The sequence below is a fragment of the Paroedura picta genome, chromosome 3, assembly GCF_049243985.1.
Source record: "Paroedura picta isolate Pp20150507F chromosome 3, Ppicta_v3.0, whole genome shotgun sequence".
In the NCBI taxonomy this organism is placed as follows: Eukaryota; Metazoa; Chordata; class Lepidosauria; order Squamata; family Gekkonidae; genus Paroedura; species Paroedura picta.
The window spans coordinates 76,298,463-76,311,048 of NC_135371.1; the positions used below are offsets into that span (position 1 = coordinate 76,298,463).

At 43.2% G+C, this 12,586-nt stretch overlaps 1 protein-coding gene across 4 annotated transcripts in view; it reads right to left on the reverse strand.

Moving 5' to 3' along the window:
• The window catches only part of GALNT10 (polypeptide N-acetylgalactosaminyltransferase 10), a 150,179-nt gene that overhangs the window by 34,915 nt on the left and 102,678 nt on the right, over nt 1-12,586 (reverse strand). For all 4 annotated transcript variants that reach the window (XM_077326478.1, XM_077326476.1, XM_077326475.1 and 1 more), the window contains 2 exons: nt 11,481-11,664; nt 9,921-10,038 (listed from right to left, as the gene is read on the reverse strand). In XM_077326478.1, the coding sequence (XP_077182593.1) occupies nt 9,921-10,038; nt 11,481-11,664 (302 nt within the window). The remainder of the gene's footprint in view (nt 1-9,920; nt 10,039-11,480; nt 11,665-12,586) is intronic.

A 12,586-nucleotide genomic window follows, 5' to 3' on the forward strand; every position in this document is an offset into this window, starting at 1 on the left:
TCTCCAGGGAGTCCTTCCTTCTCATGAGGTGGCTAAAGTATTTGAGTTTCATCTTCAGGATCTGGCCTTCTAAAGAGCAGTCAGGGCTGATCTCCTCTAGGACTGACTGGTTTGTTCGCCTTGCAGTCCAAGGGACTCGCAAGAGTCTTCTCCAGCATCAGAGTTCAAAAGCCTCAATTCTTTGACGCTCGGCCTTCCTTATGGTCCAACTTTCACAGCCATACATTGCAACTGAGAAGATCATAGCCTTGACTAGATGCACTTTTGTTGGCAGGGTGATGGCTCTGCTTTTTAGGATGCTGTCTAGATTTGCCATAGCTTTCCTCCCCAGGAGCAAGCGTCTTTTAATTTCTTTGCTGCAGTCCCCATCTGCAGTGATCTTGGAGCCCAGGAATATAAAATCTGTCACTACCTCCATTTCTTCCCCATCTATTTGCCAGGAATTGAGAGGGCTCGATGCCATGATCTTCGTTTTCTTGATGTTGAGTTTCAAGCCAACTTTTTTACTCTCCTCCTTCACCCACATCAACAGGCTCTTTAGTTCCTCTTCGCTTTCTGTCATTAGAGTGTTATCTGCATATCTCAGGTTGTTGATATTTCAACAACATACATACCCACAATAAAAAACCCTTAAAAGTGTAAAACCAATTAAAACCCACCCATTGTGGTGACAATACCTCCCACCCCACAGGCTTCAGTCCAGTGCCTCAGGGGACACTACAGGGTTAGCTGATTACCTGTCTATTTCAGGGAGGGTGGCCTGATCTAATAGCCCCGGCCTCAATCAGAGACCTGGCGGAAGAGCTCCATTTCGCAGACCCTGCAGAACTGGGAAAGTTCTGTAAGGGCCCTCAGTTCTCCTGGGAGCTCATTCCACCCGGTTGGGGCCAGGCAAGCCTCCCTTGGGCCCAGGATCTCCAATCAGACTTGCAGCCCCAGAGTGAAGCACCCTGTGGGGGGCATAAGGAGATAGGTGGTCATACAGATATGTGGGGCCCAGACCATGAATGGCCTTAAAGATTAGTACCAGAACCTTGAACCTGATATGGGCTGCAACTGTTAGCCAGCAATTAGCATTTGGGTCATTCATTAAGGCCATACTATCAGGGAGAAGGGACCCTTTGGGTCCTGGAGCCCTTCAGTTGACTCCTACCTGGTATGGCTTCCACATGGAAGCATTGCACTTGCATTTATTTCACACTCTCAGCATGACTCACTGTCATGTTGATATGAGTTTGATCCAAACTCCATTTTTCATTCCTAAGATGTTCATATGTACAGAGATCAAAAGAGAGATCCTGGGTATTAAGACCTTGCTCCCTCAATATTACATATTGTTCTCCAGCTTTCATTGGCTGGTTAGGAGTAGGGGTGCACACACATATACGTATTTTCTTTTGTGCAAGTAAAAAGTGGAAGGTGGTACTTCTAACCAATTCTAACCAAAAAAGTGGGTGGAGGCAATTCTGTCCTCTGTGCGACTACCCCTAGCAGCATATTTGTGCAATTGGTGAGGAAAGGGAAAATGGCAGGATTAACCTCCACAATTTGTATCCAGGCTGTAATTTTTAAAATAATAAGTTGGATCGAAATATAGTGAATTTTCTATTTTAATGTTTTAACAATATTTTTGTCTCTTTAACTACCATGTATTGTTATTGGTTATTCAATATATTGATTTTAATTCAATGTAAGGCAACATCATTATCATTATCATTAAATTTATTCCCCGCCATCCCGGAACCGGCTCATGGTGGGTTACAGATGTCCGATAAAAACCCATTAAAATCCCCATTAAAAGGACACAAAAATTCAAGACATACATCACAATAGAAATGAAAACATGGCAGACTATACCCCACCGACCCTACCTCTAAAGGGGGGAGGAGGGAGGGTTAAGATGACTCAAGTTGTTGCTTAACGCCATAGGGAGGGCACCCTTGATCTTCCTCACCGACCCCGGCCTCAACCATAGAACTGGCGGAAGAGCTCCATTTTGCAAGCCCAGCGGAATGCCGAGAGTTCCCGCAGGGCCTGCAGCTCACCCGGGAGCTCATTCCACCAGGTCGGGGCCAGGACCAAAAAGGCCCTGGCCCTGGTCGAGGCCAGGCATGCTTCCCTGGGGCCAGGAACAAGCAGTAGATTGTTACCTGCAGAGTGTAAAGTACAACAGGGCGCATAGGGTGATAGGCGGTCCCTCAGGTATGTGGGTCCCATCTCGCGTAAGGCCTTAAAGGTTAAAACCAAAACCTTGAACCAGATCCGGACAGCAACTGGCAACCAGTGCAGCTGCCTCAGCACTGGCTGGATATGGGCCCTCCATGGTGTTCCTGTGAGGATTCTAGCAGCTGCATTTTGCACTAGCTGGATTCTCCGGATCAAAAAGGACAAGGGTAGGCCCACATAGAGCGAGTTGCATGAATGAAAATTAAATGTTACCTGGACTTGAGCTATTTTCAGGCACATTTCCCAGCTTTCATAACTTTTATCAAGTAAATAATTTCATTTGCAAATAACAATCAAATATGAAAGTTCTCTATTGTGGAAGAATGAAAATATCAAAGTGATATTAAAATAGTCAGTGGTAATAACTGGTAATAAAATCTGAGTCTTTGGCAACTTCATAGATATGTTTGCTATTGCCTCAGTATACCTATAATGATGGTTTACAACAGTGGTTCTCAATCTTCCTAATGCCGCAACCCTTTAATACAGTTCCTCATGTTGTGGTGAAGATCCATTGTTCATGATTGCATATAAAAATTTTTTTCCTGGGGTTTCTCAGTTCAGTTCTGTCCCACCATGCTGATTTTGGTCTTTTCCGCTGCTCCAGACGCGCTATCTCAATCAACCCTGCAAGGCTGTTGTGTTGATGGCGCCCCCTCCCCCCCGGCCAAGCTGCTTGCCCTGCCGCAACCCCTGTACAAGTGTCATTCGACCCCCAAAGGGGTCCCGACTGCTAGGTTGAGAACCACTGGTTTACAAGACAAGTAAATAATACCCTTGGACTGTTTGTATTGAGACACCGAAGGTAGTTTGGAGAAATGTGCAGGTTTTTATCTTAACAATCAGCTGTAAACACAATTGCTTATATCCAAGGCAAGCCCAATTTTTTATGCTACTGTTATGGAATCATCAATTGCAACCATGATTAGGGTTTTTTTCTGCTTGCACAAAATCATCCCTTAATAATCAAAATATTAGGCTTGTTTTCAGTGCAGTGCTGCTGGAATTCCCTACTTCCCACCTCACAGGGAAGCCAAAATACCACCACAAATGCTGCTTCTAGGGAAAAGGGAGTGATGGAGTGACCATTTTGGTCTCCCTCTGTAAAGTGTCCTGCCGTTAGAGAAATCGAGGTTGTTTCAGGCTGACCTTGGTACAGAGTAAGATGTACAGCAGGCTGACCCTTATACAGAGTAAGATGTCTGCAGGTGTCCTGGCAGCCTTCCATAGCATTGTACAGAGTATGGCAGCATGTGCCTGGGAGGGAAGACATGAGGAAAGAGAATGACATAATTCCAGGTCTGACTCCTGGCCATCGATCTGCCTTGTTCTGACTGGAAAATTATTATCAGTGATTCTACAGTAGTGGCTAATTAGATAATGCCCTAAATTGGGATGTATTATGCTGTATAAAAACCTGTGCCAAGGTGGCTCTGGATTTGGGGAAATAGCCTCAATGCCACTTGATAATTGGTTTATAATGGCTGGAGTCATTAAAATGATAAAATGTCTCAAGCTGGATGTTTGGATCCTATCCTGAAATAGGTGAAATTGCCCCGGTCCCTAAAAAGTATTAATATCAGGTGGTACTTCTGAGCAGAACATACTGGGAGAAGGATCTTAAATTTTACATCCTTGCCGAGATTTGGGGACAGAGGGTTCAAACATCTGCTGGAACTGCAGGGGAGCTCCTTCAGAACAAGTTTAACAAGCCTGTCATCTTTTAATGATCTGACCTGCAACTCTGGGAAGCTGTCAAGAGAGAATTCTAAATCCCCCCCCCCCCCCCCGCAAGCGACCCATCTTAACAGAGCTGGATGGAGAAAACAGCCAAAGGGGAGCTGTTTTGTTTGAGCAGATTAAGTTAACCTGAGATGGTCATGGTAATTAGGAGGAATTGTCATATTCAAGATCAAGGGAGCAGAGAGATAGCAGAGCAGTGGTCCACTTAGGTAGAATTTATGTGGTGTGAGTCTGCCCTTCTCTGGGAAAGTATGTGCGGTCTACCACAAGAGGGTGGTTGGTAAAAGGTGCTGTCCTGCCATCCATGGAGATTGTTTGTTAAATTCCAGCCAATATCTGCAACGGTTACAGATTTTGTGCATGCTTGACTGCTTTCTACAGGTTTGGCCTGATCAGGACTAGTGAATGACAATGGATTTTAACTTTCTATTCATATCCATTCTTTTCATGCATGTGAGGGTCTATCCTATCTCCAGAGTCTAAGCTGGCAGGTAATAAGAGCACCGCTGCTATCCACAGAACCAGATTGGTCAGAGAAATAAGGCTGTGTTGCACTTAAGCTACCTAGTAACACCTTTCTGAGCTATCAGATGCTTTTGAGCAACTGTTTGTGTTTGAACTCTATCAATTCCTTCAGGCATAAAGTTTGCAGATATTATTATTATTATTATTATTATTATTATTATTATTATTATTATTATTATTATTATTATTAGCCCACTGCTCCCTATTGGCTCGCAGCGGGTTACATAATCCCACAATTGTGGTACAATAAAACATAATACAGTAAAACAATAACCCATTAAAACCCCATTAAAATCCAGTATCCGGATAGTGAGTTCCTGCTCGATGTGACTATATAAATGTAAGTGGCCGAGGCATAGGAAGAGAGAGAAAAATTATGCAAGTAAATGACTGGCTACGTCAATGGTGTTGACGGGAATGGTTTATATTTCTGGATCATGGTCAACTATGTCAATATGAGGGGCTCTTATCAGGAGACGGTGTGTACCTCACAAGGGACGGAAAAAGTATTTTTGGGAGAACCTGTGCACACCTGGTGAAGAGGGCTTTAAACGAGACACAAAGGGGGAGCGAGGCGTAAATTCAGAACTTGGTGTGATGGCAAGATCTGAAGATGAGAAGATCTCAAATCTACAGGGAATGTTACATAAGCAGGGAACTACTAGCTTACAAGGAAGTTCAAAAACCAAAACCATGAGGCACACAAAGGATGGGTTACGATGTCTCTACACTAATGCACAGAGTATGGGAAACAAGCCGGAGGAACTAGTAGTCTTAATAGAGGAAGGGGGCTATGACCTAATAGGAATCACAGAAACCTGGTGGGATAATGCTCGCAATTGGAATACTACAATTGAGGGCTACAATCTATTCCGAAGGGACAGACAAGAAAAGAAGGGGGGAGGTATAGCAATATATGTTAGGAATCTTTATATTTGTGAAGAAATACAGATACCTGAGCATGAAAGTTCAGTTGAGTGTATTTGGGTAAATATAAAAGGAGTAGGAAATGAGAGTGGTATTATTGTGGGTGTCTGCTATAGAACGCCAAGCCAGTCAGAGGACTTGAATGAGATACTGGTAGACCAAATTACACAATTTTCAAAAAAGGGGGAAACAGTGGTCATGGGTGACTTCAATACAGACCGGTATCCCCATACCTATGTGAGCCTGTGGCCAGTATTATACTATTAATATATATAAGGAGAGCTACAAAAATAGGACATTTTTCTTTCTTTTGCGAATATGTTTGTCATGTTGCCAGTGGATAGGTCTGTTTCTCTCTGTTTGGTTTAGACCGTCCTTCTTATACTCTTGTATTTTACCATCTCCGCCAAGCCAAGCTACTAGTGCCCTACCTGGCCCCGGAACACCTAGCCACAGTGATCCATGCGACGGTCACCTCTAGACTGGACTTTTGTAACTTTCTCTATGCAGGCCTGCCCTTAGGTTTGATCCGGAAACAACAGCTGGTTCAAAATGCAGCGGCCAGGATCCTCACTGCAACACCATGGAGGTCTCACATCCAGCCCATTCTCCACCAGCTGCAAGTTGAATTCCAGATCAGACTAAAGGTTCTGGTAAATACCTTCAAGGCCATATGCGGTCAGGGCCCAGTGTACTTGAGGGATCACCTCCCTGCCTATGCCCCCAAAAGACCTCTACGCTCCACCGCTACCAAGCAGCTAAGGATCCCTGGCCCTAAAAAAGTCCGCCTGGTCTCGACCAGGGCCAGAGCATTCTTTGTTCTGGCCCCCACCTGGTGGAACAAGCTCCCAGAGGAGATTAGGGCCCTGATGGAGCTGAAACAGTTCCGCAGGGCTTGCAAAAAGGAGCTCTTCTGCCAGGCATTTGGTTGAGACCAGATACAACCAATGGCGACTGAAGGGCTCCTGCTCCCCCCCTGCCCCCCTCAGAACTCCACCAGTATTATCATGGGCTTCCTTCTGAACGTGAAACTAGCAAGTCCCCTGCTAGGACTGAAAATATGCACTTTGTATATCCAAGTTCCTCTACTGAGCCCCAAAATTGCCATCCTGCATCTAGTGATGGGTTTTTTTCCTGGAAAAATTTGAAGTGGAACATTTTCCTGAAAATTATCTGATGCCCTAAATCAGCGTTTCTCAACTTTTTTACCATTGAGAAACCCCTGAAACATTCTTCGGGCTTCACGAAATCCCAGAAGTGGTGTGATCATGCAGAATATGGTTGGGAAGCACAGCTGTGTACACACTCACTTAGGGCCCCTTCCCCTTCCCATCCCCCTCATGACCACCATTGGCCATTTTGGGGGGAGGGTAGGTCAACATGACCATATATGGTCATATCCAATAAATGCATAACAAATATATAAAAATTAACCCCCACCCATTCAGGAGACACTTCTAGGGCCATCAAGAAATCCCACAGTTTCACGAAACCCTCACGGAGAAAGCCTGCCTAAATATTGTATTGGCAATGATATCCATTAATTATTATTAATTTAATGAAACAATAGTTAGAAACTGATCATTTTTCAGAGGAAAACAAAAGCTAGAAATAGTTCTACCTCTCCTCCCTACCAGGATTTGTGATTACCCACTGAGTTCATCTGGGTGATTTATGCTCCCATTTTGTGCACAAATAGCATGGGCTTCACTTTCCATCTCATGAACTAATTCTACCTTGCCAAACAACTATTACTCCTTGCTTCTAGAAATTTCCAAATCATTTGCCTGATAATCATGTATTCATACTATGTATTCCTGCAGCCGTGTGGGGTGCCAAAGCAGGAAACTGCCTCTTGACTGAACTGGTATAAGTCTGCAGTGCAAAAGGTATTTTTCTGCATGACCAATATAAATTATGGTGCCAGGCTATAGAAGGGCTCTACTGAGTTAGAAATCAAGGCTTCAATTGTTTTAATAAACTAAGATGCATATATGCAAGCATTTTTCTTGCATCCAGAATACTAAAAACATGGAATAGTGGAAGACTTCTTTTTGGAATAGTTTCACAAGATGCGCCTGCCGATTGGGCCCTCTGCTTGCCATTCCGGGGGGAAGGGACCAATGGCTATCCTTCCTCATCCCGGACAGGGCCCACCCCAAGGGCCCTTAGCATTTTATTTATACCGCTCCCGCGGAGCGGTTACAGATTACTTTCCATACCACAGCAGAAAGGGTAAATGCAACAACTATAAAGGAATCTCAAAGGGGAAAGAAAAAGCCTCCAGTAAGTCTTTATTACTCAGCATAGTGCTGATAAAGCAATGGGAAGAAAGCATCATTTGTAGTGTTTTAATTGCCAAATGAATGCTTTTTGATGGACCCTTACAAGATCATCAAGCACTTCAAATTCAGAAAACTATTTAGGGAGAACAATTTCATTGAGAGAGGGATGCGTTACTAGATGAAAGACAATATTATCTTCTGCGTTCTTTGTTCACATCTGACTGATTCCTAAAACAGTGTGGATTATTCACTTGGACACAGGACCTGTTAAAAGAGATATGCTGATTATCTCCCAGAACTACTCTAAAATGAAGGCAAACTGATACAAAATCATTGCAAAAATGCTGAAAATGGTAGAATGTATCAAAAGTTTCATACTTCCATTTAACCTGGGTGTAAACTGCATAGAGCTTTTATTCCAACCCCAGATCAATTCAGTCCCTGCCCTCTACACAGAATTCGATTTCAGTTTGGATTTTGGGCGATTTTAATTTTCCTTCTGCAGCAAGAAGGATTGATCCGGAGTGACCCTACCTTTATTGTGCGATATCTGAGACTGCTGTTAATCCTGAATAAAGAAAGCTCCATGGTAGAGAACCTCTGATAGGCTACACCTGGTCATGTGACACGCTTGCCTTAAAGGAGAAGCCCCTAATTTCTCTCAATTTCTGTTGGTCCTGGATTTTTCCTCCCTCCTCTGCCTTTTTCGATCCTCTCCCCCACCCCGCCAAGAAAAGAAAGACGCTCCCTGCCTGGCTCCTCTCCCCCCCCTTCAAGAAAAGACAGAAAGAGGCTTCAAGAAAAGAAAGAAAGAGGCTCCCCCCCACCTTCTGAGCCTCCCTAACCACGTGCTGAAGACTTTCCTGTTTCAATGGGGAGGAGGGGGGAGAGGAAGACCCGAGTTCAAAGCAATCTGAATTCAACAGGATTGACAATGGAATAAAGAAAGTAAGTGCAGACTCTGCCCTGGTTACCTAATTCTAGTCAATAAATATATAGATCAATGCAGTTCAGTCATGACTTACCAGCAGATATTTTGCCTTTGTTATGCAAGAAGATTGCATGTATTTAGCCACATGACATCCAAACCAACTCTTTTCCTCCAGGTGCATTTTCTTGTACTGCACCCTTTTCACAGTTGTCCTGAGAAGCATCACACTTATTCAAATGATGATCTTTTCATAAAGTGGATAGGTACTATATTTCCTTGATGATTCAAGAAAAATGCTGAATTTTTTATTTCGGTGCATGGTGAAGCTTCAGATTCAGTTACAAGCTCAGTGGCTAAAACACCATATTCTCTGATTGAAATCTGAGTTTAATCTGACAAACTGACTGTTGCCTGGCATTCTCAGTTTAATCCAAGAAACAAGGAAGAACTTCAACAGTTTGTCGTGGTATTTTTTCCCCTTAAGATAAAAGACTTGGGTCTCTTGAACCCTGCTTTAGTCTTCAAAGTTCTATAAGGACCTGTACACAAAATGAATGATCATTCTACCAATAATTTGCAGTTCCCACACACAGTAACCAGCTGTTTATATTTGGATCTTTGCACTAGTATGATGATATACCGGGTTTCCCTGAAAATAAGACAGTGTCTTATATTAATTTTAGATTTAAAAAATGTACTAGGGCTTATTTTCGGGTAGGTCTTATATTTCTTCCTTTTTCACAGTGTCCAGCCCGGTGCACTTCCCCTCCCCCGGTGCCTGCAGCGGAGTGGATGCTCTGTTGGAGCCTTTTTCCTCCAAGAGCTCAGGTGCAGATTGGGGTCAGGGGGTCCCAATGTTAAAGCCAAGGCCCATGAAGGGCAAAAGGTGGGTCGTCTTTGCAGGAGAGCCCTTGTCCCCCTTGCTCAAAGCGCTGGAATGACGCCTGCAGAGAGCAGCTGGAGCTTTGGTGCTAAGAGCAAGCTGGGTGAACTCTCTGGTTCTGACTCAGTCCACCTCTGCCCGAAATCCATGCAGGGGGTGTGAGGCAGGGCCAATTAGAGGAACATCTTATTTTCAGGGGAGGGCTTATACTAGGAGTACATGAAAAAGTACCACTAGGTCTTACTTTTGGAGTAGGTCTTATTTTCAGGGAAACATGGTATGTACTTAAGTACAGCACAAGCTTTGTTATCTGGCACTTGATTATCCAGAACACGTCATGCCTGATAACTTTATCATCAAACTTCTTATTCTGAAGCAATCTGAAGACAATGTAGCTCACCTTAAATGATATTTCATATTGTTCTCCTCCCCATATCTCCAGGCCTGCATCATATCCTCCCAGCTCCCAAAACCACTTTCTATCCACTGCAAACAGTCCTCCAGCCATTACAGGAGACCTTAAAGAAAATTACATTGCGCATTACAAAATATTAACAAAGAAGTCTTCAAGAATTATATTAGCTGTTAGGGATGGTCATGAATTTGAAAATTCCAATTCCTGAACTGGTCGGGTTCAGGCCAGTCCATTTTGCTTCTGCCAGTTTAAAAGTGAGGGAAGTGAAATAGTGGGAAGATGAAAAGACTTGCAGCCATTTCATCCTTACAGCAAGAGGCCTAGTCCTGCTGTCAGACTGAAATGGCTGCAAGCCATTTTAGCACACCAGATTCAGTGTGCTGAAAAGGCCTGACAGCAGGGCCCATGGACCTCTTGGCTGTCAGGCTGAAATGGCTGCAGTTACTTCCCTCCTTTCCAAAGGGGCAGAGCTTATCTTATGTATGGCCAGGGCTTCCTGTCAGCCCTGGAAGGCCACTGTTGGTGTCTCAATGGCTGCAAAACTCCACTCTCACCATCATTCCTTGAACAGTAATCAGTGCGCCAGCATGTCTGCTGAGCTGAGTGCCAAGTCAGAAGCAACAGATACGCACCCCCACTCACCCCAAAACACTGAACCCAGAAATCAGGTAGAAGGTTTTTGGAGGACTGTGCAAGCAGCTCACATGACTCCCAGTTCACAAGCCACAACTTGGGCTATTTTTGAGAGGGTTTGGGGTTCATGCTCTGGGTCCTGCCCTATTAGCTGTGTCAGACTGATCCTCCCAAACTTTGCTCAATATTTTTCTAACCCTGCATCTTAGTGCTTTTAGTCTGTCTCTGAAAAGTACCATTTACTTTTCAGCATGCCTTTGTACTGTGGAACCCAGGAAAGGTTTGGACTCTGGAGAACTTCCTTCAGAAAACAATCACTATCAGCCTTCCAAAAGGCAAAGAAGATCAGTATGGAAAATACAAAGCTATGCTTTCAATAAAAAACCCAGATACTGAATATGAATGTCCTCTCTTGGCTGGGTGAACTGACAAGAAACCATAAATCAAACTTAACATTTCTAGAGGAGCAATTACTGCGCTAGTACTTGAATAGCTGGCCTTCAGTTTAATGATGTAGCATTCTGACCCAGACATAACAACATTCCATTGCATACCAGAACGTTTTTTTTTGTACAACATAGTAATAATTTCAATTTATTTATTCAATAAACATCCCTTAGCAATATATAGTAACCTACGGTGTTATTGCTTGGCACAGTACCAGAGTATTAAATTAGATTTCTGTGCCCATAGTCATGAGCTATATTATATGCCAGACTTCATAATAGTGGTAGCCCTCCATTGGAGGTAGGTTTGTAAGATATGTTTCATGAAAGTCACATTTCTAGAAATGAACCATTACCTACACAGAACCAAAGGGCAGTTACCATCTGGTCAAATGCCAGGAGCCTATCATTTCCACAAAAGACTAGCTTGTTAGATACCCATTGATGCATTGTTTCAAGAACTCACTCAAAAGAGTCACTGGGGTCAGATTTCTGTAATTCAGGAGGAATTGGAATCCGCTTGTAATACATCTCCCAGTCAAATGCTCCTCTCATTGCATCTCCAGCTTGTGTTTCATAGCCGAAGTGGTCATGGTCTATTACATCAATCATTGGACAAACAATAGCCTTACGGTTTCGAGCAATGCGGTCTGCAGAGCACAGAGAAATGTGTTAAGTTCATACTTTCACTCTTTCATCTCTAGAAAATAATAACTCCATAGAACAGTATAGTTCAGCCCTGCATAAAGACAGCACTTAGAACTGTTATGGAATGACTTGTTACCACAAGCATTTTTGTTTGGAATTCAATACCCTTCCAATATAAAAAAACCTTTTTATTTCTGAATATCAGACTTGAGTTTTGCAGTTTGATTTTCCTCTTCAATAACCATGTAAAAGAAATATTTAATTATAGCAACTGTTGTTTAGAACCAAACATTCCCTTTTGAGAGGTGTTTACCTTTTAACTACTGATATTTGAACTTGATCATATGTTCAGGAAAGAATGTGTTGTTTGATAGTTCTATGTCAATCTACATGTATTGTACTTCTGACAGTGAAGCCTGTGATTCTTACTTTCCCAAGTTTCCATTGTAAGGAGGCTGCTGAGTAGGGGAGGATTTTTGTTGCCACCTGGTACGTTTTAATGTGTGGTTTTAACTGTTTTATTGATAAAAAAGCTAGCTAGGTAGGTAGGTAGATTTTTCTAATAGACAGACAGATAGATATGATATTCAGGAACATTCCAGCTGCTCAAGGATCAAAGCATTCAAAATGCTCCAATCCAGTTTATGTAAAGAGAGAGAGCCAGCTTGATGTATGGGACTTCTAACCTGGTGAGCCGGGTTTGATTCTGCATTCCCCCACATACAACCAGCTGGGTGACCTTGGGCTTGCGTACTGATAAAGCTGTCTTCTTCTTCTTCTAGAAAAGAAATGCTACTGGCCTAACTAGAAATGAAAACACGCAGGTCAAAAGAACATGAGTTGCCTTGTGGGATAGGTAGTGGACTGGGAACATATCCCACAAAGGAGAGAAATAAAGGAACACAAAGCTCAGAAGGCTTATAA